The following is a 24973-nucleotide window of genomic DNA, read 5'->3' on the forward strand; positions in this document are numbered from 1 at the left end:
GGACAACCCCACCACACCAGCTCCTCATCTGCAGAAAAGCCAGAGTGACCCCTGAAGAAGGAACACGAGCCCCGCACCTTTAACAGAGTCGAGAGAAAGTCAACAAGACAAGAGCTAGAGAAGGTGGGCTTCCACACTGACACCAAGAGACTGAGCCCAACCTGGCTTGAAGTGCATGACCACTAGATAGCCCTGAGCTGAAGCATACTGGAAATGAGGCAATGGCATTTAAGGCTTAAATATGCCACTCCGTGTCCTCCGTCAGGTTTCTGCTGCCTCCAGCCTGTTTGGATCTTCGGTTGACCTGAGACCACCCCCGGCACCAGCTCAGCTTCCTTGTAGCATCCTGAAGACAGGCTGTTCGCTTCTCTCTCAGAGCAGCGTTGCTGCCGGTTTCCTGTTGTCTGCAGCACCTGGAGACCTGTGTTGCAATTGCTGAGGCGAGCTCAGAGGAGCCAGCTTCACAAAGTTGGTTTGCAAGGCATCACTGGTCCCAAACTGCCCCCCAGGTCTGTCCCCAGCCGTGACCAACCAGCCCATTTCTAGCGAGGGGACCCGTATGTACCTGTATCCCCACCCATATCCCATCCTATTTTCTGTGGCACTGGACAGCCCAGGCTGGGTCTTCGCTCAGCCACAGGGTTCTTCTGGTGACTTCATGGAAAGGCAGCTCCAGCAAGCTCGGTGAGGCCAGAGCCCCGCTCCTGTCCAGACCACATACCCATACCTGTGGGCAGTGGATCCCGCCAGGGCTGCCACTTGCTCCCCACTGGTCTCCCTTCCTTCTATTCAACATAAAATTCTGCACCAAGTTCAACACATGTGCAAGGAATGTAGATTTCACTGATTTCCTATGGTAAGAAAAGAATGTCATATTTTTTCTAAAGGATCACATGCCATACAGTAAAATTTAATGAAAATTCCCCTTTTGTCATATTGCTTTTCTTTCTTGTTTCAGTGCTGGCGACACTTCACTGGTCTCCTCTCCTTTCCCTATCTCCTCACATGGAGCCTGAAAACCCTTTTTAAATCTCCCAGAGCTTTTTGGTTTTATTCTTCTGCAAACATTTATTCTCTCTCTTCCAGACAAGCCAATGTCCTTGCCATGTGCCAAAGCTTGACCAACTTCTGGTTGTTGGCACTCTGTCTGGGGCTTTAGCTCCTCACATTTATGAAGATCGAAGTTCAAATGAAGAAAAGTGCCACAGGGTAATAAATGCATGGATCCAGGAGATAGGAAAAGGAAAATCTGGCCTCGATCCTTGGGCTAGAGACACCAAAATGTGACTGTAACATAAAGTGTGACTTCACTCAAGTCCACTCGAGTGACTCTTGAAGTTAGTTAATTAGTGGTGAGAAAGTATTAACTTACTCTCTGTCTACCCTGGCAGCTCTGAGAAAAGAGTAATTCTTTCCATTTCTTTTATGATGGTGCCCTGAATCTCCAGTGCACCACATTTCGAAGAGCATGTGCTCACTAAACATATGTTCAGTGGTTGACCATTCCCATTTTTATGCTAACCTTAAGCCAGGCTATGAATGTATCCATCTTGAAAAAAGAGAATAAGATTGCAGACTGCATATTTAAACTACATTCAGTTAGATGTACTTGGTGTTTGAGAAAATAATGTAAAAAGACAACAAAGATTCAATTTCACACGTGTAAATTAAAGTGATGGTTACTGCAGGATCGGTCCCTGGAAGCATAACCATAACATTGTATAGGTTAGGCCAGAAGAGAACTGGATCTTCCTCAGCATACAACTAACCATGGCAGAGCCAGAATTTGAATTGAGAAGATTAGCAGGTGCAGGTTTCTGCATGTGGTTTGATTCAGAAGTTCCCCACAGAGGTCCCTGCTCCTACCACTGCCCTTGACCTTCGGGTGACTTGAGGCTGGAAGCCTCCAGCTCCCCACGAATACATCAGAGCCACCTGGAGCAAGTACATGACCAGCTACTCTTGCAGTGCCAGGCGTCTCAAGCATTAAGCCCGGCTGGACCAAACATCATGTCCAAGAAGCACAGTTTGGTGGAGGCTGTGCCCATGTTGTGTCCAGGCTACTGGCAAGGAGGAAGGTGGGTAACCTTGGAGTCTGGGGCAGAGAAATGGCTGGAATACCCACCTCATCCCAGTGAGGACATCTGGCCCTTTAAATCTGAGAGTGACTTCCTTGTTCTAGTAGCCAGTCAGTCGGGTGACATGGTTTGAGATGGCACAATCAAAACCTCTGGATCCCAGAGAAATGTCTTTTCCAGGAAAGAAATGGAGTGTGTTCATTTCTAAGAAGCTTCTAGAAACTGCTTTGGTTTTTATAATACAATGGGGTTCCACAAACGTGGCTGTGAGCCAAAGCATTTTAGAAAGGTTTTTTCCCCGTTACTGGGGATTGAACCCAGAGCCTCATGCATGCTAGACAAGCACCCTACCACTGAGCTAGATCCCCCACAAGAATTAGAAGGAGCTGAGCATGGTGGGGCATACCTGTAATCCCAGCATATGGGGAGGCTGAGGCAGGAGGATCGAAAGTTCTAGCCCCATCTGGGCAACTTAGCAAGACCCTGTCTCAAAATAAAAAATAAAAAAGGGCTGAGAGGCTTCTTACAGAAACAGTCTGCAAGGAACTGACATCCTGTCAGCTGGGCTTGGGACACTGCTGGCCAGGAGGCTGCATGGGACAGGGAGCCCTTGGTGGAGGAAAGGAAAATAGAACTGGAGGGAGGAGTCAAAGAGAAAACAAAGGGGCGTCTGTCTCTTTCCCTGATGCCCTCTGCCCACGCCAACCCTGGGCTCTGTCTCCTCCTGTAACTGGCACAGAGAAATGTCCCAGGAGAACGATGGCTGGGAAAAGACGAAGCAGGATCACCGGCTAGAAAACAGTGCAGGCGGCCCTCTGTATCTGTTTGTTCTGCATCTGCAGAGCCAACCAATCATGACCCCAAAATATTTTTTTTTTAATTCCCGAAAGCAAAACTTGAAATCACCACGTGCTGAGCATCCCACTAAACCCAGGTGAACGAACCGAGGTGCACGCTCGGCTCCCACAGGCTCTCTCCAGCTGGCACCCTTTGAGCGCTGCTGGCCTGGCATCTTGGTCTGGGCTATGTTGTTAACCGGTGACAGTTGCACCTGTGCCAAACATGTCATTTTTCTGGTCATTATTCCTCAACAATACAGTACAACAACTATTTACACAGCATTTCCGTGGTGCTAGTATTATAAGCAATCTAGAGATGATTGAAAGCATATGGGAGGAAGTGAGGGTTGTGTGCAGATACTACGCCTTGTATATAAGGACTCGAACAGCAGGGGTTCTGGTGTCCTTCGGGGTCTGGAGCCAGCCCCTCTTGGATGCTATGTACACAGTCAGCATGTGTGTGTGTGACAGTGTGGCAGCGTGTCCTAACGGGGCACGTGCCAGCGGGTCCTCTGCCATATGTATTCAGTCTTCACAGAACCGATCACATGGAGATTACACGGAGGTTACATGTGGACGCGTCACATGACTCAATCAAAAAAACCATTCCTTCGGGGAAGGCAGAAGCTAGGGCAGTATAAACATCCCAAACTACACAAGGTGGCTCACAGGGACCTGCGCACTGCTCAAGATGCGGTCTATGATGGGCCCATCTTCCACATCACACAGTCTTTTTGTAATGCTGATGAAATAGCCCACTGACATTTTTTTTAAATGTTGCAAGCTTTTTACTTTATGAGAATCTCAAAGTACAAACAATATATGTTATTTCTAATTTTTATTAGTCCATGTTTGCATTCCTTGTGTGAAGGTGGTACCTGTAAAGGGATCTTCGTTCCTTTTCATCCCCTCCCTCTCCCTTCCCTCTCCTTCCTCCAGCTGTCATTTCCCTTCCCATGTGAGAAAGATTATCTCCCTGTTTCCCATTATCTATCTCTTTATTTATAATTTGGGTCTCCCATATAAGAGAAACTGTGTGACATTTAAGCTTGTGTGCCCGATTTATTTCACTTAACATGATGTCTCAAGGTGTATCCATTTTCCTACAAATCAAAGTTTATCTTTATGGCAGAGTAGTACTCCACTGGGTATAAATATAATATGAGTTTTTAAAATTAGGAGAGACACTGTGGTTGGGACAAGGGCTTGTGTAGTCATGTTCAGAAAGCTGGATTTTAAATTCTTGGTGTGTCATTTCTGGCTGTGGCCTTAGACAAGTCGATGTCTTCCTGGCCTTGGGGTGGACAGCAAAAACCTCCTTGCAAGGTCTCAGAAGGTTCTGTGAGTGTGAGAGGGTGCCCAGGGTAGCACTCAGTGGCAGTTGGTAAATATTTACATTAAATCTACATTTGGAAACTACACTTGAAGTCTAATTATTTTCAAATCAAAATTGAAGAACAGAAGAGCAATCTTTTTTTGGTTGTCATTTTGCATATTCTCTATTCAGAGAGCACATCAAAAAGCAGTTTACCAAATGTATTAAATCCTCCAATTTAACAAGCCCCAAAGACACGGTAGTAGATAATCTATAAAACAAATGAAGGCTAAATTACAGAGGTGCTTACAAAAATAGATGACAAAGACTATGAGAAAAAATGAAGTTGATAAACATTACATAAATCCTCCTTTGAGCTGTCTCAATAGATCCATTCTTAAGCAGTTTCTTGGTTTTCACATGATCCTGGGAGCCGATTATATAATTTCAAAAGTGTCTGCAAACTACTCATTTGCATCTGATTTCTCAATGTCTAATTTGTTCATCAGCCAAAGCTATGTGTATAAAACCAGCTTTTTAATCAGTTTGCAGAATTTGTGTAAGCAAGTTAAGCTTCTATTTTTTGAGAGAAGAATGCATAACAGAATTATCGTGTATTTTGCACTTCACATACAGAGGGAATGATTTACATGATTGTTTTAGCACGTGTCTCTATTAATACCCACTTTAAACATTGAAGAAGAGCTGAGGTGGGTGTGCAAATTGTAGATGCATCTTAATTCCCCCGGAGCTGACATCAGCAAGGACTGGAGTAGCATGTGCAGAAGGTGGCTTGGGGTGGCAGAAGAACAAGGCCGCTTTGCCTATTACCCTCCTTGGGAAATAGAAAAAGTAGCAGCAGCTGGTTCCGTGGAAACACTGTAGCGAAACACATTCTAGGTGGCTGTATTCCTAGCAGTCAGGCAGGGCATTTCCACTCAGCAGTGGGGTTTCTGCAGGATGCCTTCCTTCCTCTTGTCACAGGGCCGCCCTCTGTTCTCTGTTACCTGACACCACAAGGCTTTGGGGGCTGTTGCCAGTTGATTTCCAACCCTGCTGGTCCAGTATCTGGTGGCTTCCCAAGCTCAGCTCTGTTTGGAGGAGCAGTAGGAGGGGAGGTGAACCACTTCACCTGGCAGCCCCAGCCCCCTCGCCCATCTGAGAAAGGGGTGCTGAAGTCCCCTCCCAGTGCCCATTCTGGGCAACTTTTCTTTTCAGCACTGAGAATTGAATCTCAGGCCTTGACATTGAACTGCATCCCCAGACCCTTTTATTGTATTTTATTTTTAAATTTTGAGACAAAGTCTTGCTAAATTGCCTGAGATGGTCTCAAACTTTCACTCCTCCTGCCTCATCCTCCCAGAGTGCTGGGGTTGCAGACATGCACCACCATGCCCGAAGAATTCCCCCTTCTACTTCTCTGCACACTTCACCCTGGCCTGTATCAGACTGAACTTGGTAAACTTGAACTTCGCCCTGATGTGACATTACCGACCTACCCAGCAGTGCCACTTCTGGATATATCCCCCAAGAACTGAAAGCAGGACCTCAGAGAGACCTTGGTGCAAATTCATGGCAGGATCACTCACAGCAGGTGGGAAGGTGGAGGCAGCCCATGCATCCTTTGGCAGAGCAATGAACAAACTTCGGCCTCTCTGCATAATGGACTACCAGTCAGCCTTCAAAAGGAAGCAAATTCTGGCGCGTGCTGCAGCGTGCGTGAGGCTGGAGGAGATGAAGCGAGTCAGACACAGAGGACAAATCCTGCAAGACTCACTTCTGAGGGCTGCCCCCAATAGTCAGGTTCACAGGAACAGAGTTGGGTGGTGGGTGCTGGGGCCAGGGCCAGCAGGGACTGGAGTGGTGCTTAATGTGGAGAGAGTCTGACAACAGGCGTACACTTAACACGACCCAAGTGTGCACACTGCCGCCTCCGATTGCACCCACATCTAAATGCAATGCAGCCTCGCCTTCCATTAGGACGGCAGGCAGCAGTGCACGGAAGTTTAGAGCCACATCTGCACCTTTGCCCTTACAGAAATAAGATGTTTGCCTGTCATATTCAAGGGTCGTAGAAATCTTAAAAGGACTTTCAGCGTCTCTGTGATTGAAAGTCATGGTGCATGGTAGACCAGCTGCTACATCTTAATTCATATGTTAATAAAGAAGCACATATATTTCTGAATCATAAACCACTAAACATATTGATAACAGCATTTCAGCCTAACTGGTTTCCTTCCTAATCCTTTGGAATTTTTTGAAAGGATTTTAACACATTAAAGTAAATCATGTGTTTCAAATGAAAATGAGGGAAGTTCACAGTGTTTGAATTTTCTGCAGACAGGCCTTTTTATCAGCTTGTCAGTAAATACTCGTTGGTGTGGCTGTATCCAGGGAATGTCCTGTGATGTAGTTAAGTGAACTAAGCAAAGCCTGTGTGTTTGTGTGTGTTCATTTATTCCCAGCATGGTGGTAGGCAGTAAAAGCTCCCCTAAAATGTCCCTGTCCCTACATCAGAACGTGTGGAAATTCACCTGATAAGGAACTTTGCAAACATCATTACATTTAGGGTCTTGCGATGAGATTGTTGGAGGGGGTCAAGGGTCCTTGTATAGTCATAGAGGTCCTTACACATGAAAGAGAGAGGTAGGAGGATCGGGAGAGATGTGAAGAGGCTCCGATGTTTTGAAGCTGGTGCTAGAAAGGCAGGGGACAGGTGCCCCCCTAGAGCCTCAAAAATGGAAGCACCCTGCAGACAGCTTAGGAGACCCATCTCAGATGTCATCACCCAGATCTGCAGGGTGATTGGTGGGCACTATTTTAAGTCACTGCTTGTGGCAATGCGTTGGGCAGCAGCAGGAAGCCGATACAACACCGGAGCTCTTGAATAGTGGTGTCAGCAAAGGCTCAGAGAGAAGGCAGGGTGGAGCCTCAGCTTCCATGCCTGTACTCTGAGAAACAGGACTTCTTCAGTCTTCACAGTAACGAAGATTGCACCAAAACAACAACAACAACATCCACAACAAACCAACCAAACAAAAACCTTACCTTGAACAGAACTGATCCCCACCACCTGTGATAACCTAATGTCTTATCCTACCCTTTCCTGTGCTACCCAATCCTGCACAATTCATTTATTGATAAACTGATTTCTGGGGCTGGGGATTTAGCTCAGTGGTGCCGCTGCCAGCCTCACAAGTGCAAGGTCCTGAGTTCGATCCCCAGTACCAAAAAAAAAAAAAGATAAACTGATTTCTCAACCTATTAAAGCATCATGATCAGTATACCATGGTGGGCTGAGACTGCGGGAGGTGCATCTGCTCTCAAGAAAGAGGAGGGGAGGGCAGAGGCAGGAGTGGGGTCCTGAAGGCAACAGTCAGGTAGGGGATGGCCATGAACAAGGACTGGGAAACTGCCCCGAAAAGTAGCATCCAGTGCTCCGTTTGTGCTCGGCCCTACCCTTTGTGAACCCCACCTTCTGGTCACCCCTAAAGTTCTCTAAGAGTTTTTAAGGGCCCCTTGAGGATCTACAAGTACCTTTATTTTAGAAAGATAAACTTGGATTTCAACTAGGAATCATTTGCAATTTCAATGAGATTTTGAAAATCTTAATAAAAGCTATTACAAATTGAAAATCCTTTATCCAGGTGGAGCAGAAGTGTTTCCTGTTTCAGATTTTGGGGCAGGGAGATTTTGGAATGTTTGTACATGCATAATGAGAAATTTTGAGGAGGGATCCACATTTAAATATAAAATTCACTTATGTTTCATACACAACTCAGACCCATACCCTGAAGGTAGGTAACTTTATACAATACTTTTTTCTTTTTTTGGTACCAGGGATCGAACTCAGGAACTCATGCTTGCGAGGCAGGGGGTGGCACCACTGAGCTAAATTCCCCACCCCTTTATACAATACTTTTAATAATTTTGTGCATGAAACTAAAGTTTCATGGTGTGGAATATTCCATTTGTGGTCTCATGTTGGTGCTCAAAAAGTTCTGGACTTTGGATTAGGGATGCTGAGTTTATATATTCCACTAAATTAGTTTAAATGATATCCAATAAATATGAAAATCTTTTTTTAAAGCCACCTTAAATAATTCTACTGCTCATTTTTCTTACATATCAGGAAGATAATCTTTAGAACTCCAAAAATAAACACTGACTTAAAAATGCAAAAGAAATAAAGACATAGATCCTGTAAGAACCAATTGTGTGCAACTTCTGTTTTAATTCAGCTAGGTTTTATTGAGCACTTACTATGTGCCTGGCATGCAGAGAGGGGAGCTTCTGCAGCTGAAGGGAAGTCTCTGTATTCCCAGGTACACTGTGGTCCTTGTCTGCATGGCAGTTACAATTTAACAGGGAAGCCACTAGTTTGGCACACACTTTGCATCAGGCACCTACTATGCGTCAGGCACTGTTATAGGGGCTGGGGTTAGAATGGAGAAAAAAACAGACAAGATCCTGGCCAATGGAACTCATGTTCTAATGGGCGGCATGGACATATTCAAGATAAGTAGGAGGTCATTTAGACATGAGTAAGTGCTAAGAAAAAAACCAAGGAAGGGTATTAGCTTCCTATTATTAGGAAAATTAGCATGGATTTAAGTGGCTTAAGCAACATGAGTTTATTATGTTGTTCCAAAGGTCAGAAGTCCAGCATAGGTCAATACAGCTGGGTTTTTTTCTGGGGTTTCTGGGAAAGAGTCTAAGTTCTTGCCTTTTCTGGCTTCCAGAGACGTCTACACTCCTTGGCTCGTGGCCCCTTCCTCTGCCTTTCAAGCTGCCACAGCAGCATCTTACCATCAGGCCCCCACCCTGCCCCGGCATCTGCCATCACATCTCTTGTCTGACTCTGACCCCTTCGATGACGCTGGAGCCGGCCCAGGATCACCTCTCCATCTCGAGGCCCTTAACGCAGGCACAGCGGCAGGGTCCCTTGTGCCATTTCAGGTAACACATTTGTGGTTCTTCTTCAGGGACCATCATTCTTTCCACCACAGCAAGGAATGGAGACACAAAGTGTCAATGAGAAGGGATGTGACTTTGGGTAAGGTGGCAAAGGTCTCGCTGAGCAAGTGGCTTGGGAGTAAGTACAGGAAGGAGTGGTGGAGCCAGAGAGGGTGCTGGGGAGGCGCTGTCCTGGCAGGGGAACCTGGCAATGTACTGAGGCGGCGTGCGTTGAAGTGCAAGAAGGCCAGGGTGACCACAAAGGTCAAGATGGGCTGGAAGCAGAGACGTCCTTCAGGAGAGGCACTGTCGTGGGCTGAGCTGTGTCCCCGAAAACTCACAAGTTGACAGCAGAATGTGACTGTGTTTGGAGACAGAGTCTTTGAAGGGTCTTGTGGCTGTGTCTAGATGCCCCCGAAAGCCTCATGAAGAACCAGATGGGGCTTTTTCAGAGGTGGCTGAATCCAGAGTGTGTGAATGATTCCTGGTGCAATGCTAGGCTCAAGGTGCTAGGATGAAAAAGTCTGGAAAAAGGGATAAAAAGACGCTGGTAAGTCCCGTGTTGCTCTTGCCATCTTCCACCGATATTAACCATTGCTCTTCTGTCATGTGCCACCCTGACTTGGAACCAACTGATTATGGATGGAAACCTCTACAAACCGTGAGTTAAATAAACCCTTTCCCCTTTAACTTCGGGTGTTAGGTGTTTTGTCTCAGCAACGAGAGAATAGTAACTAAGACAAAGGGTAATTAGGTTAAAACAAGGTCATCAGGATGGACCCTAATCCAACATGACTGGTGTCCTTAAAAGAAGGGGCACAGTTAAGACAGGGTCAGTTAGGACACAGACACATACAAAGGGACAACTGTGAAGACACAGTAAGAAAACAGCCATCTATATGCTGAGGAGAGAGGGCTCGGGAGAATCCAGTCTTGCCAACCTTGGTCTGGGACTTTCAGCCTGCAGAACTTCCGGGAAATAAGTCTCCATTGTTTGTCACAGTCTGTGCACTTTGTTATGGGAGTGAGAGCTGACTAAGGAAGGAGATGTGGGTGACCATCCTTCGTTGGTGCCTGTCACTTTGCACACCCGTGAGTGGAGCCATGGGTGCCTTTCCTCTGGACTACCTTGCCAAGGATGCTGTAGAGCAAATAACTCTGGGAGACAAATAACTCTGGGATGGTGTCTCCTGTCCATGGTCATAAAGACAGTCTCTCCCTGGAGCGACGGGCAGACACACCAACTGTCCCTATGAGAACAAGCATTCTCTAAGCTCAGGGTTCCCCTCTTCAGCTGGTCCCTTGTGTTGCCTGTGGGACCTGGAACCCAGAGACTGGTGCCCAGGGTGCCGGTACACTGGTGGCTGCTCCTGTTAGGAATGAGACCACCCTTGTTTCTGATGCAGGAGTCTCATGTTTCCTGCCAGCCTCTGGAAAACATGGCAGGCCACTCTGTTAGGTCCCAGGAAGGGGGAAAGCTGAGGGTCTGCCCCACTTTTAAAAAAAGCTCCTTTTGATAGGAGCTCGATGGAGCCTGGAAGACTTGGGAGGCCAGATGGGGATGGGAATCGTTGGGGGATTTAACCAGAGGCACAGTATCTCCTGATTTAGGATTTATAAGCTCAAAGAGGCTGCCTTCTTGAGATGGTGAGGGACGCAGGGAGTTCAACTGCTAGATCAGTTGTTTAGCGTTCATCCAGGGACTGGACGATCATAACCTTAGCAGGATGATGAGAAGTTGTGGGGTTCTGGATCTTTTGAAGGCCGAGCTGACACTTTGGGATATAAAAAAAGGAGAGCCAAAAGGGATAGCACCACGATTTTCAGCCTGGTCAACAGAGGCCTGAATTGCCTGTGACTGGGATAGAGATTTTGACGAGAAGCAGGGAAGGGGATAGAAAGAGTTGAACCTGAGCTGCAGACAAGGTGGATTCAAGCTGGCAGGTGGACATGGATTTGCTCTTCAGGGCGAGGTCTAGGCTTGAGATTCAATGACCTGCATATGATGCTCAAAGCTAAGACTGAGATCACCCAACTAGAAAAGAGGAGCTTCAGGATGTTTCAGGGCCCTCTGCATTCAGAGGGCAGAGAAGTAAAAAGCATCCACAAAAGGGACTGAGAAGCCAGAAATGTAGGGAGGCCTGGTGAGACGCTGTCCCAGCCACTTAGAGAAGGGGTTTCAAGGCAGAGGAGCTATCAATTGTTCCCAACAGTGGAAACAGGTCACAGCGTGACTGCTATTATTGTTTCTTCTAAGTGTACAGTTAGAGGTGCATCACAGATGAACCCACCCAAAGTGTTAGGGACAAGGACAGCACAGAAAGGCCCGAGTCACGGTCTAAACACGGTCAGCGCATTTGTCCGGGAAATCTTGGAAGCCAGAGCGAGAAACCAAGAGGCTGGACACCACAGTGGGTGGGACATCCCAGCCTGCGTGGGGACCAGGCAAGGCTCCAGAAGCTTCTAGCAGGGCTGGCCCGGCCTGATTGGGTTTCGGAAGGACCACTGGAGAGGGGCCTGGCGCTCCAGCAAATCTCCAAAAATCGCGTTTGTTCCAAGCCCACAGGACAAGCCCTCTGTGTGCAGGGCCCCGCTGTACTGCGCCAAGCCCGGCGGGGCCCCAGGCCTCAGTTTACCTGGGATTGGGTGGGGTGAGTGGACAGGGGTTTCGGAGCCTCGCGGCACTCGAGACCCACTGCTCAAATTAAAAAACAAAGATAGCGGAAAAGGATACCGAGGAAGCCCCCGTGGTATCTGGCCGCACCTCACATCCCCGGAAACTTCAGTTCACCGGTGCAGCCTGGCCTTCCGCCGGCGTGGGCTCAGGAAGGTCTTGGTAGCAGTTGGTCTCGGAAGCACTCGCGCCGTGTGCATATCCAGAAGAGGGAGGCAGAAAGTAACGGAAGGGGGAGTGAGGCCGCCAGCAGACAGGGGTCGTGGGAGTCGGCGGGCGCAGAGGTGCGTCGGGCCAGGCGCTCGGACACAAACAAGAGCGCTGGCAGGCTGGCGCGCCGCGTCCAGGTGCCGAGGCAGGGGACGGGGCCAGGTGGCTCGGGGACGCCGAGGGGGCCGGACCGGGGCCGGGGCCGGGACCCTGCGGGCCTCCCGCGCGCTCCGCCGTCCCACGCGCGGGCCCGGCCGCGGACTACAAGTCCCAGGGAGCCCCGAGGCGACGCGGGGCGGGGCCTGGCGCAATTCCCCGGGATCCGGCGCGCTGGGAAGCGCCGCGGAGCACGCAGCGGCGGTGGCCGGAGGGCGGTGGCGGAGCGCGGAGGGCGGGGCGGGGCCGGGCGGGGGCGGGGCCGACGTGGGCCGGGGCCCTGCGTGCGGGGAGGGGGCTGGCCGGGCGGCGGGCGGCGGGCAGCGGGCGCGCTCGGAGCGGGCTCCGCGGCTGGCTTGCGCAGCGCCTGCGGCTCGGACCGGCTAGGCGCGGGGCCCTGGCTGGCCGGGCGGCGCAGTTCGCAGCGCGGACCCTCCCCGCGGCCGGGCGCCCGGAGCGGAGCGGCGCGGCGCGGCGCGGCGCGGCGCGGCGAGGCCAGTCCCGGGCCGGCCTTCGGCCCCGGCGCTCCGAGCGCGGCGGCTGCCGGCGTTAATGGCTGCTCGGCGGGGCAGCGCCTAGCCGGGAGGCAGGAAGGCGCCGCGCGAGCCTCCTCCGGGGCCGGCCGCCGCCGCGGCGCTCCATGGGGGCGCGTTCCCCGCGGACGGCCCGCTGACCCGGGACGCCGGGGTCCGCCCGCTCGCCGGCCGCGCGTCCCGGCCATGAACTGAGCCCGCGGCCGGCCCCAGCCTGCTCCGCCCGCGCCTTTCTTCTCGCGCCTCCTCTGCCCGCCGCGAGCGGGCCGGGCTCCCCGGGGGCTGCGGGGTCCCGGGGCGCGAGGCGGCGGCGGCGGCGGCGGCGGCGCGGGGCGCGCGGCTCCGGGCGCGGCGCCTGCACCATGAACTACCAGCAGCAGCTGGCCAACTCGGCTGCCATCCGGGCCGAGATCCAGCGCTTCGAGTCGGTCCACCCCAACATCTACTCCATCTACGAGCTGCTGGAGCGCGTGGAGGAGCCGGTGCTGCAGAACCAGATCCGGGAGCACGTCATCGCCATCGAAGGTGAGGGCCCGGCCGCCCGGGGCTGGCGGAGCGCGGGGGAGCGGGCGCGCGCGTGTGCGTGCGTGTGTACACACGCGCCGGCCCGGGGCACGCGGCTGCCCCGCCGAGGGAGGGAGCACTGCAGGGCTTCCTGTCCTGCCAGGCCAGGCGCTCCACGAGCCTGCCGGGGAAGATGGGTTGTCAGCGTCGGTTGGGTAATGGACAATAGACTCTTTCTCGGGAGAAAGTCGCCCGAGTGCCCCGGCCCGGACGACGCCTGGGGGCAGCTGGTGGGGATGGCACCCTTGACAGGTTACCAGGCCCGGGCCAAGCGTCTTGCTGGACGCTGAAGACGTGTTTGGAGAGGCGCTGCTGCTGGAAGAACTGTTCTGGCCAGCGTGCTAAGGCGCTGCGGGGCTGCCCTCCAGTGTCTTTGACCAGGTGGGGCGCAGGGAAGCAGCTGGACTCAGCCCTTGCAGGGAGCCAGCGCCGGCTGCAGGCAGCACCCTGTCCAGGGCACCGTCTCCTGCCCCGTGCGCATGCTGGGCTGCACAGTCTGTTGTGTACCCGAAGTCCCTGGTTCAGTGAAAAGAGCCCTCGGAAAACAGGGCTCACTTCCACAGTCCTGGCACTCGGGGCCACCCACGTGGAGCATGCTGTGGGACGCTGTTGGAGCTGGGCAGAACACTCCTTGCCTGCTTGCAAGCGGGGCAGCATCCCTGCGGGAGCACCAAGGCAATCTGCTGTCCACCTTTCCTGGGCCTGCGTTCTCTCTGGACTGCCTGGGGCTCCCATTTCTCTGCTCTTGAGCTCCGGAATTGTTTTCCTCTCTTTGTTTATTTGGTCCCTCGAGGACCTGGGGGAGCAGGTGGTACATACGTGGGTGACGTGGAGGCATTGCTGTTGACCAGTGGTGTTAAAGGCCTGCAGAGTGGCTGGGCCATGGCAGAGTCCTGCTCAGGGTCTGGTGAGACCTCTGCTGAGGAACGCTGGCTCCATTCAGGGCTGGCAGGAGAGTGTCTGAAAGCAGCTCCAGCTGGGAGTGAGAGCCAGGAGGGCTTTGTCTTGGTACCGTGTAGTCTCAGTACCAACCCCAAAGTGTCTTGGTCGGAACTTGGCCAGCCAGGTGCAGGAGGTGGATGTCGTGTTGCTGATCCCCTTGGCGTTTGGCAGCCTTGTGGACTTGAACCGTGTCCCTGCCAGGGTGGCTGACTGGCCCACCGATCTGTAGGCGAATTGCTCATTCCAGGGGAGGATCACAGCCTCCTGCAGTGTGGGGAGGCCTGGCGCTCGAACCCAGCTGCCCTGTAGGCAGGTTAGGATGCTTCCAGTGTCATCGAGAGAGAGGGGACTCTGCCTTTGTGGCTCGCAGTGGGAGACCCTGGGACCTGCACCTGACTTCTGATAATTTAGACATTGCAGCCAGGATCTGGGTCGGGGCCGGCAGTAGTGGAAGGTGTACTGCTCACTCTTCCTAGCTCTCTGGCTGCATCTGCGGAAGTGTGATGAAACACTTTGAAAGCTGGTGCCAGGCATGGAGTGTGCCAGGCCCACAGCACCTTGCTGCAGCAGCGGGAGGGAAGAACTCTAGCTGAGTGTGACTCCCCATACCTCTTTCATTTCCCATTCCTGAAGCTGCACTCGGAGTCTCCAGTACTTCCAGGGAAGCCCGTTGACTTTCTGGCAAGAGGGTGTGGCTGCATTTTTGTTTTCTTCTTCCTTTAAATTTGTTTGGTTTGAAGGTGATGGCATTTTTTTTTTTGATAACTTCATGCCTACCTTTACAAGATGAGACTTCAGGGTCCTTGTTGGCTGGGATCTTTGTCATTTTTAATAAGATTCAGAATCAGTGGATGGATCCTGTGCCAGGCTTTGATAATGCCATTATCTTTCCTTAAACATAGGAATGTCTGTACCGTGTCATGGCTGTACTGGCTTAGGGAGGCCTAAGAAGCATTCCGATATGCCTCTGTTGGCCATTATCAGCAGTGACACCGAAGTTCATCTGTAGAGAACTTCAACACAGATGCCCGGGTACTCATAATGTCATCCATCGTGTGTTGGTGCCAGCCTTGTGAAGCAGGGTGGCGCAGCTTCATTATCTGCATAGAGCAGGGGGTGGAGCTTTGGGGAGAGACAGTGGCGCCCCAGACAGCTGATGAAGTTGCTCAAAGTCTGGCCGGAACCAAGGATCATTTGGGGCCCAAGTCTTGGCTTCCCAAAACAGTGCTCCTTCGGACCTCCCCTTCTTCCTTCTGTCGAAGTTCGGTTGCTGTCTCGAAGTGTTTTCCCGTGTGTGCCAATTCTAACACGTTGACGGGGCCTCGTCCGCTTCACGGTGCTGTGCGGGCTGAGAGAACTGCGCAGCTGTGGCCCGACGACATTGTCGGGCGAGGAGAGAACTGTGTGGAGCCTCACTCACCCTGATCCCGAGGCCTGGGGCGTTGCTGAGGGCACAGAGGCGGCCCACACCTGAGGAACCCTGGCTGAGCGTGCGCGGAGCACCCCAGTAGCTGCACTGGACTGCACTCCCAGATACGTACGTGTACAACTTTCTCAGTTTTCAAATAGAATGATTTCCAACCTGGAAGGCTTGTGCATATCATAGCAAATATTTTTAAAATCCCTTGTCCCCCATAACAGAAAACTGTCTTCATTTTAGGGGGTATCAGTTAGACTTTTCTCCTTCTGTGTATACACACACAAAATTGGGGTCCTATTCTACAAAGCTTTTTGATTTCCACAGTGTGAGCCCTTTTCAGTATTATGAAGAATCTTTCAAGATACAGTTTCTCTTCAGTATTTGGCAGTACTGTAATTTATTTAAAAGTTCCTGTTTTCTGGCATCTTCGGAGATGTCTGCTCTTGGAGGGGGGCGTGGCCTTGTCAAAGAGTGTTTTGACTAAAATGCTCATTTCAGAGTCGGTTGAAGTGGGTCAGGGTTGGAAAATCGCTTAATGATGGACTGAATTTAATATATTTTAGTTGAAAGAGCTCACCAAGATTCCCAAAGAAAAATTAGGTCAGTAATCTTGTGTGTAGGGATGGGATACATGTGAGTTTTGCACTCAGCCTTGAGAGTTGGCAGCCCTCCCCACAAAAGTGTTTTCTTTATTTTGGGGGGTGGGGGTAAAAGCACATAACTTGTATTAGTATATATACGCAAGGGGTTCACAGAAAATTGGCTTTTTAGGATTGAACAGGTTAGACTCAGGGCCGTTAGGGAGCTCACCCGTAGCTATTGTTTGTATTGACCAAGGCAGGCGCCACGTGACCAGACCGAATTGGCCGCTTTTCCAGAGCAGTACCTGAGGCAGGCTGAGAAGTCTCAGGCGAGTACGGAAATGTGTGAGGGAAGTCACAGAAGACTAAGGAGGTCGCTGAGCTTTGTGCTCCACACCCATCCTGGTGTCGCCTCTTCCCTGAGGACAGCTCCCGTCTTCAGGCCCCAGGCTAGTTTGAGCCTTCCTTCTGCTATTCTCTGGCTCCTCTGGACCAGCACCTCAAGCAAGAGAAAGGACCTGCTGCTGACTGCTCTCAGCTCATCAGGTCTCTGGGGTCCTGCAGGCAGCTGTGCAGTTCGGCCACCCCAAGCCACCACTGCCCTGTGCTCAGGGGAGTCTAGCACCTTCCTGGCCTCCAGTTGGAGCACCTTGTCCAGGTTTCCACTCAGTTCTCCTTTGAAGAGTCCGTATGGGTTGAATGGGGTAGATGATTCAGCCTGCCTTTTTGTTAAATAAAGCTTGTTGTTCTTTTAGGGCTAGAGCCTTTATTAGCAATTGCACATTGTAATTCAGCTTGCCAGCAGCAGAACCAGGATGCAAGTGATAGCCCAGCTGGCTCATTCACCCTGGGCAACACAGTTCCCAGATTCCCAGGCACTGCTGGGAAGTTCAGGCCTTGTCTGTAGTGGGGACCCCAGTTGACATTCATGCCTCTGTCCTCACCAGCGGCTGCTCTGCAGACACCCATGCTGTCCGCTGGCCTGGTGAAAACCCCACTTTTTACTCGGCTGAGGGCATTTTCACAGGCATGTTCCAGGGCTCCTTAGTAGCATCTGACTCTCACCACTGGGGGGACCTGGGAAGATGGGGTGGGGGTCCCCTGAATCCCATGGTACAGCTGTGTCCCTGAGCTTGGGGCCCACAGAGTCCCGAGTGTTAACCCTGAACCTTGGGGTGATCCTGTAACATAGATGTCAGCTCTGCAGCGCAGAAAGGGTGGGAAACGTGCACATGTGAGGTGAGTTGTGTGCATTCGACTGTGGCACTGGCTCTGGCATCTCCCGAGATGGAAATGGAGTCCTGCTGATTTGTCCCTGCCAAGGTCTGTGCCCTTGAGCCACGACCAGAAGGGCTTGTGCATGCCCCAAGTAACCGGAGCATTGTGTTCCATTAAGTTGCTTACTGCAGCAAAAGTCTGCTAAGAGTTTTTCATGTAGAGTTTTATTTAATCTGGTTGTTGCAGGCGTGTATGTTTAGTGAAACAGATTCCATCTTCCTGCCATGGGTTAAGTGCCATTTTTCTTTGTCACTAGCTACCACGTTGGTAGCATTTGATGTCTAATCAAAGGTCGCAGGTTGCAGTCTCCTCTGTAAAAATAATGCTCAGTTGGGTGGTAGTTGCTTCCAGGTGAAAAGCTCATGCCTTACCAGCATCTGAGGCCTTATGCAGTCAGGGTGTCCTTTAATAGTCTGGTTTCATACTTAGTTGTGGCACATGTGCCCCTTTTCTGAAATGCCACTCACCTGGTGAGGCCTGACCCGAGTGAGCGTGGCCCTCGCCTGGCCTCCACTCTGCCCATCCGAGTTGAGACACTGCTGCTCTCTGCTCACCTGCTTACCCCCTCCAGCCTGGAGCACGGGGAGCTCTTTGAGGACATAAGTCAGGTCTTGTTCCTTTTGTAACTCAGTGGTTCTATGGGTCAGTGTCTGGCCAGGAACTTTGTTGACCCATGTACTTGCCAGTAGGATGGTGTTTTCTCTGAAGTGTGAGTCCTTTTGCACCTCATTGGTAGTATAAACAGTGTTTATCCTCCTGCAGAAATGAGGCATTTTGAAACGTCCCCAGAGCACAGGAGTTAGGGCTTGGCACCTTTTGGATTTGGTGGATTAGCTTGGATGGGAATGATAAATCAAGTGGTGTTTGGGGTGGAAATGTAACTTTCTTTAGTGTAGTCAGGGGAAGAAAGAATTCTGCTTGTAAATCTTGGCAAATCTTTTAAACCAATGATGGATGTGCAAAAGCAGTGCTGTTTCTTTTTTATGTTTGGATGCCAGTGAATTTCAGGTGAAGTATCAGTGTCACGGAGAGGGACAAATGACAGTTGTTGGCATCATAGGAGGTGTGATCAACATATATGGCAAATATTTAAATTTCAGAAGTTGATTACAGTAAAAGATACACTGCCTGTAATCTCCCTCAGAATAGTCCCCCTTACTTCAAACACACTTATCCCACTGTGCTTGCCATTTTCTGAAGCGGTTCTGGAAGTCTTCATTCATGAATGCCTACGAGGTTTGTCAAAAATACACTGAATGCAGCAGCCGAGCGCTGTTGCAACAGAAAGGGAGGCTTGTAAAAACATCAGCAGCGTGCTTCGTCCTCCACGTGAGTCACTGGATCTGGTACCCTGTGACCTCGGGCGCTTCCCCAAGGTCAAAATGGTCATGAAAAGTCAGCGTTTTGAGTCCGTTCAGGACATCGAGGCAGCTGCAATAACGTAATTGAAGACACTCGTGAAAGAGGGCTCCAGAGCTGCTTCAGAAAATGGCAGGAACGATGGGATGAGTGTGTTCAAAGTGAGGGGGATTCACGGCAGTGTCTTTGACTGTGATCATCTTAAAGAATTAAACACTCACCTTACATTTTACTCACACCTCTTGGCACTTCATCCCTTGCTGAGAGCTGGTTGTCAGACATGCCTAGGGAGTTGCTTGTGTGGCAGAGTGTAAGCATGAGGATGAGGAACTTAAACCCAGGTCCGAATGCTTTCAGGTCCATGTCTGCATTGGCTCAGGCCGTGTGAGGGCTGAGCGTCCGGAACCACCACTGCCCCCTTTCTTTCCCAGGCTCAGGCCTGCTTCAGTAGATTGCCTTCTGGTCTTCCGAAGAGTGCTGGTGTTTACTGTAGCCGCATGCATACGTAGATGGGCTGCTTCAGTACTCAGCTGTTATGATAACGTGACGGGTGATACGTTCTGTTGCTGCTGTTCCCAGGCAAGAAGGGGAAAAGAGTGCCCTGTGAGATAGGAGCTATATGTTATTAGCAGCTTAAAAGAGCTTGGCAGAGCCTGAAGGAAGTGACTCAGGGGCGAGAGCTGCAGCTGCAGGAACCTTCAAAACAACCTGTGGCCCCAGTACTACCACCTCTGTTGTTGTCCACCCCAGGCCTTTGCTTTTGTTGGGGCTGAACTCCCTTACTTTACCTCCGGTCTTTTTCCCTGTGTACCCCTGGGTGTTTATAGTTTGTGCGCCTCTGGCTTGTTGTAACTGCATGTTTGGTTTGTCTCAGGTTTCTCTACACCCTGTAGAGCCTGTGTCCCCCACCTGCCCCCTTCCTAGTTCCCCAGAACTTTCCATCCTGAGCTTAAATGATTGAGTCTGGCAAAGCCGGATGAGGCTTAGTTATTTTTAAAATCTAGGTTTGGGGTTCTGATCTGGTGCTTAGCTACATAATTCCTTCCCTTTGTTAAGTACTTTTCTCTGAGAAACAAAATGCAGTCTACAGATGTTAATCTCTGATCTTTGCAGCATCTGTTATTTTCGGTCTGGGATTGGAGGGTAAGGCTTTGTGTGCGCCTCCCAGGGGCTGGGGGTGCTGGTTCCTGTTCCGCACTGTGAGAGGGCTCAGAGGGCACGTGCCTTTCCTGGGTCCCGGAGAGTCCCCATCCGGGCTGGCGTTAGTATTTGGGTCCAGTCCCTTCATCATCTGGTGCCGCCTGCTCAGAAGGGACCAGGGCTGGAAGGAGGCATCTGGGTTGTGTCTGAGGGTGGGGAGGAAGAGAGCCAATGCCATCCCTGGCAGAAGCGGTTGTTAATGGACCCTTTGAGTGACCAGCCAAATAGCTTGTTTGTGTGCAAGGTCGGGACATTTTCCATAGAGAGCAGACTAAATATAGGCTTGAGGGTGAGGACCCTGCGGGCCAGGAGGGGCTGTCATTCTGCTGGTATTGTTTCTTGCATTGGTAATCAGGGCGCCACCAGCCCCGAACAGGTGGCCACCCCGAGCTCTCTGGGAACAGCTTGGTGTTTTTGTTTAACCAGGGGCTCATTTGCAAATTTCACACTTCTCCCGCTGTTTGATGGGGATTGTCTTTTTCGGGCTGCAGTGTTGGAGTATTTGTACAGTGTTTCTACACAAGCAACTGTCTCAGCCTTAAAACGGCTCATGCTGGCTGGTTGTCATTAGCATCATGGTTAGAAGTTTTTTTTTCTCTCTGTCTCTCTTAAGGGTGGGAAATGCTTTTCGTGGTTCTGGGAGAAGAATTCAAATAATTACTGGCCATGTTCACAAACGGTTTATGTTTGGTCTTAGAAATGTCAACATTCAACAGGCTCAAACAGATAGAACCATGTTGATTTCCAAAGCCTCCCCAAAGCTACTGTTGCCATATCTGTTGCCTTAGTTATCTTGTCTTCCAGGGAGAGCAATCCCTTTAGGAAGAGAATTTAGTTTTAATGCTTTGACTTTTAGTTTTACTTAAAATGGACATACTGGCAGTATTGAGGATACTTGGAAGGAAGTTTAAAACAGTTTTGTGGGTTTCTTTTTTAATGAGCGCAGCAAATAACAAGACTTTAGTTTCATGGAAGAATTTTTGCTTTTTTTGCTTTCAGTGGTGCTGGGAATGAAATCTGGTACCTCACCCATGCTGGCCAGCCACTGGTGCTAAGGGTGTGGGGGTGATGGTGTTATCTGTGACTGCTGGCTGGCTGTTACAATGGAAGAGAAACCTGTTTGGGAAGCAGCCTTTGCACTGAAGGCCCTGCAGCCTGCTCTGTGAAGGGAAGGTCCTGTGTTTTCCAGGGAAGGTGTTTCCAGAAGCCGCCCTGGGTCCTGCCACTCTGGGTCCTGCCGCTCTGCACTCTGGTTCTGATGCTTGATCTTGGCCCTGGTGGTCAGGCGGGCCTGTGAAGATCCCTGCGTATCTGCGTTTGGATTTGGAATGGTGTGATTGAGCCCTCTTTCAGTTCGCATTTGGGGTCCCTTTTCTGACACGTAACATAAATAAAGATCCCTGGGGCATAGGGGGGCTTTGCAAACCCCCTTCTGAGTGGTGCTGGCTTCTAGATCCAGAGGCGGATCCTTGGGCATCGGGGCCCGGCTGTGCCATTTGCAGGTGGACACTGTGGCCCAGTGCCTGGCTGTGGGTCCCTTCTGCTGTCCTTGCCCTCCGGCAGTTGCCTGGTTTCGGCTGTCATGAATGGCACTGCCAGCCGCACTCCCTGCCGTGCCTTTTGGTGCTGTGTGCCCTCCTTTCTGTCAGGGCCTGGCTGGGGGGGGAGCGGAGGCATTGCTGTTTCTCCCCGGCTGGGCGCAGTGCTCAGGACATGGCTTCAGCCCACGGTGGCTCCTGAGGTGACAGTTGTCTTGGTGCCTCTCTCCTCCGACCTTCAGCCTTTTGCTTATTTGCCTATAAACAAAGATTAAGTGGCTTATTCTAGGGGTGATCGAAATACACAGTGAGTGTTTTAACACGTGTGAGATTCCTGTGATCCCCCACAAAACACCCTCTCACTGATCCCTTCGTACTCGCCACTTTCTGGAGCAGCTGAGTCCTCTTTTGTGAGCGTCCTTGTGAGATGTGGTCAGAAATGGGGTGAATGCTGCTGAGTGCCGTCCAGTGGAGAGGCAGGCTCATGAAACCTTATGTTGTCCTTGGCTCCTTTGTTCACCAACCGGATCTGGCACCGTATGACTTCTGGCTCTTGCACAAAGCTAGAATGACTATGAAGGGCCAGTGTTTTGAATTGACACAGCAACTAAAGACACTCAAGAAAGAGGACTTCAGAGCTGCTTCTGAAAGTGGCGAGAACCATGGGATCAGTGGGTTCAAAGTGAGGGAAAGGGTTTTGCGGGGGGTTCAGGCAGTGTGTGTTTTACTGTATTAAAATTTAAAAAGATGAGCTGGGCATTTAGCTCACTGGTTCCGCCACCTGCCTCATAAGTGCAAGGACCTGAGTTCGATTGATCCCCGGTACAAAAAAAATAAATAAATAAAAAGAAACCACACAGTCACTGTATTTTTTGATCACACCGCATCCATTTCTGACCCTATCATGGACATTAGGTTTTTAACTTTAGGATCTTCTACCAACTGTTTCTTCCTTGTTAGTGAAATAATCATGGCTCTGTGAATTTTCAAGTGAAGTTGTCACCAGGAAGTCTTGTCCTTTAAATGATGGGTTTGTGGTACCTTGGGCAGGGAATCACCTGGGAGCTCTGCTTGTTGGGGGGGTGACAGTCTGCCCGGGTCCAGCCCCAGGCCACTCTAGCTTTGCCCGGGACCTTGGGACCTCGCTAGCCACTGGGTCCCAGTTGGTGTCTAAGAAACGTACTCTGCTCTGGCCTCTACTCTTTTTTTTTTTTTTGGTACCGGTGATCGAACTCGGGTCCCTCTGCTTGCAAGGCAGGCGGCAGAACCACTGAGCTAAATCCCTGGCCCCATCTACTCTTAATAGTTATACATTAGCACTATCCAGCTTCTGTTTGTGCAATTACGGTGAAAACACAGAAGGGCAATGAGAAAAGCCAAGTGCTGGCAGCCCCGCTTCTCTGGAGGTTGTTGTCTTTGTTTGCCTCGGTGTCCTAGGAGCTGCCAGTCCCCTCACACAGCCAGGCCTGGGCTGGGCTGGGCGACCCGGAAGGCCCTGTAGGGCTGTGGTTGGAGGGCCATGTGGATTTCTCCAGTGGCTTTGCAAAGACAAATATTTGTTTTGAGGGATGGTGGTGGGAGGGCTGCATTCATGCTCACTTTGTGTGCTATGGGAAGTGGCTAATGTGACAATCAGTGGATGAGATGTTATCACAGCTGGTGGGACTGAGGCCCTGAAGCTGGTGGGGCAGGTGGGTGTGTGGGGTGCCGGCCTCTCCTTGGGGCCTTGTAACCTGGCCCTAGGAAACTACAGGGGCACTGACCAGCAGCAGTGCAGGGTCCTGGGATTGGGGTCAGCCAGTGGCTGGCCGTCAGGGCTGTCCAGGCCAGCGGTAGCAGGAGACCCCTCCAGGGGGAACTGACCAGGTGGAGGGGCTCTGCGAACTCCAGAGAGCTGGGGTGAGTGCTTCCACTGGGCAGCCTGACTGTGCTGAGAGGTTCGTGCCCAGCTATTACCATGCAGGACAGAATGGTCATAGATATACGGCCTGGGCCAAGGGAGAGTTCAAAACTGGGAATAAACTGGGCTTGGTGGTGCCTGCCAATAATCTGGCATTCTAGGAAGCAGAAGTAGGAGGATCACAAGTTTGAGTCCAGCCTGGGCAGCTTAGCAGCTTAGTGAGAGCCTGCCACAAAAATAAAAAGGGCTGGGGATATAGCTCTGCAGAGAGCCTGCCACAAAAATAAGAAGGGCTGGGGATATAGCTCTGCAGAGAGCCTGGAATCAGTCACTCGCACACTCCTCTCCTCAGAGGGCTGGGGCAACATTAGGGCTTTTGAAGGGCGGGTGAGGGACCAGGCCCTGGGAATGGGGGGGTCAGTCACCTTAGAAGGCAGCAGGAACCACAGCCCGAGGTTGATGAAAAGTCTGGTGTACGGGGTGGGGGTGGCGAGGCTTTCCCTGGGAACTCTGGAGTGAGCTGTGCAGGGTTCCACCTCTATACCTGGAGGTTTGGGCAGGGAGAGGTCTTGGGCGCACGGATGCGGTCATGCAGGCTTGGGAGGTGGCCCCTTTCTCGTGAGTGGCTTGGCTGGAGGCAGGCCCATCTGGGGTGGGGCACAGCCTGTTCCTCCCTGCACATGCTCCCTGCTGTCTGAGCTGTGCGCGCCCCTGTGGCTGTGGCTGGGCTGGGTCCTGCTCTCGCCTGTCAGAGGCCTGCCTGCAGAGCCTGAGCGGACGCCCCCGGGGTCGGGGTCCCGCTTGTAAAGCCAAGTGCAGCCCTCACCGCCCCCTGCAGCCAGTGCAGACCAGCCTGGTGCCGGCCATCTGTATTTACCGCCGCTTTCCATGCAGGGGAAAGCTGACCATTGCGGGCCTCTGGCAGGAGCGTGCTCAGCCTCCGCAGGAGACTCCAAATGCTCCCCTCTGCCCAGGGAAGCCTGCCACCGTCACCCAGAAAAAGCAGTTTCCATTTATTTCCTCTTAGAAAATTTCAGCTTACCTGTATGTCTCAGACTGTATTTAACCTCCGTGGTCATTTCATGCTGGGGAATAAGCTGTGTATCTCTTTCTGCTGCTTACAACTGCCCCTCCTCCTCAACCCCCCAGCACCGCTACTCCGCCCAGGCTCCTGGAAAGTTCCAGGGAAAAATCATTGCCTTCTCCGCATGCCTGGTGCCGGCCTGGATGGCAGCTGCACCCCCCCCCCCCCCCCGCCAACCCAGGGATGCGGCTATCGGCCCCTCTCAGGTTTTCTAGTTTGCAGATGGCCTGGTCAGAGGTTACCAGCCTAACTCATCTGGGAAGTGGGCCTTTCTGCACTTGCTAAGAAACTCTGGGATGCCGTGCACTGTTCGGGGTGTTTCCAGGGTTCGTGCAGCCTTCGACTG

The 24973-nt window shown here is 51.5% G+C and overlaps 1 protein-coding gene and 1 long non-coding RNA gene across 6 annotated transcripts in view; one reads left to right on the top strand and one right to left on the bottom strand.

Annotated features, from left to right (window-relative positions):
- Positions 1 to 3743: 3743 nt before the first annotated feature.
- LOC106008021 (uncharacterized) lies at positions 3744 to 12427 on the bottom strand. 2 transcript variants are annotated; one of them, XR_015450540.1, is made up of 3 exons: positions 11953 to 12342; positions 5822 to 9712; positions 3744 to 5323 (listed from the first exon to the last, which is right to left on the bottom strand). It is a non-coding gene; the product is annotated as an uncharacterized LOC106008021 (long non-coding RNA). The 2 variants fall into 2 exon arrangements; XR_001182572.3 differs by lacking the exon at positions 3744 to 5323 and having other exon boundaries at positions 8447 to 9712; positions 11953 to 12427.
- A 73-nt stretch (positions 12428 to 12500) lies between these two features.
- Agap1 (ArfGAP with GTPase domain, ankyrin repeat and PH domain 1) overlaps positions 12501 to 24973 on the top strand; it is a 483149-nt gene continuing 470676 nt past the window's right edge. For 3 of the 4 annotated variants that reach the window (XM_004868376.4, XM_004868378.4, XM_004868380.4), the window contains exon 1: positions 12501 to 13286. In XM_004868376.4, coding sequence (XP_004868433.1) covers positions 13124 to 13286 — 163 coding nt within the window. In that variant the 5' untranslated portion in view covers positions 12501 to 13123. The remainder of the gene's footprint in view (positions 13287 to 24973) is intronic. The other variant, XM_087209308.1, reaches the window with a different exon arrangement.

Source organism: Heterocephalus glaber, unplaced genomic scaffold (genome assembly GCF_053883595.1).
Source record: "Heterocephalus glaber isolate CG9 unplaced genomic scaffold, H.glaber_assembly_v1.0 deba00001004, whole genome shotgun sequence".
NCBI classification, from domain to species: domain Eukaryota; kingdom Metazoa; phylum Chordata; class Mammalia; order Rodentia; family Bathyergidae; genus Heterocephalus; species Heterocephalus glaber.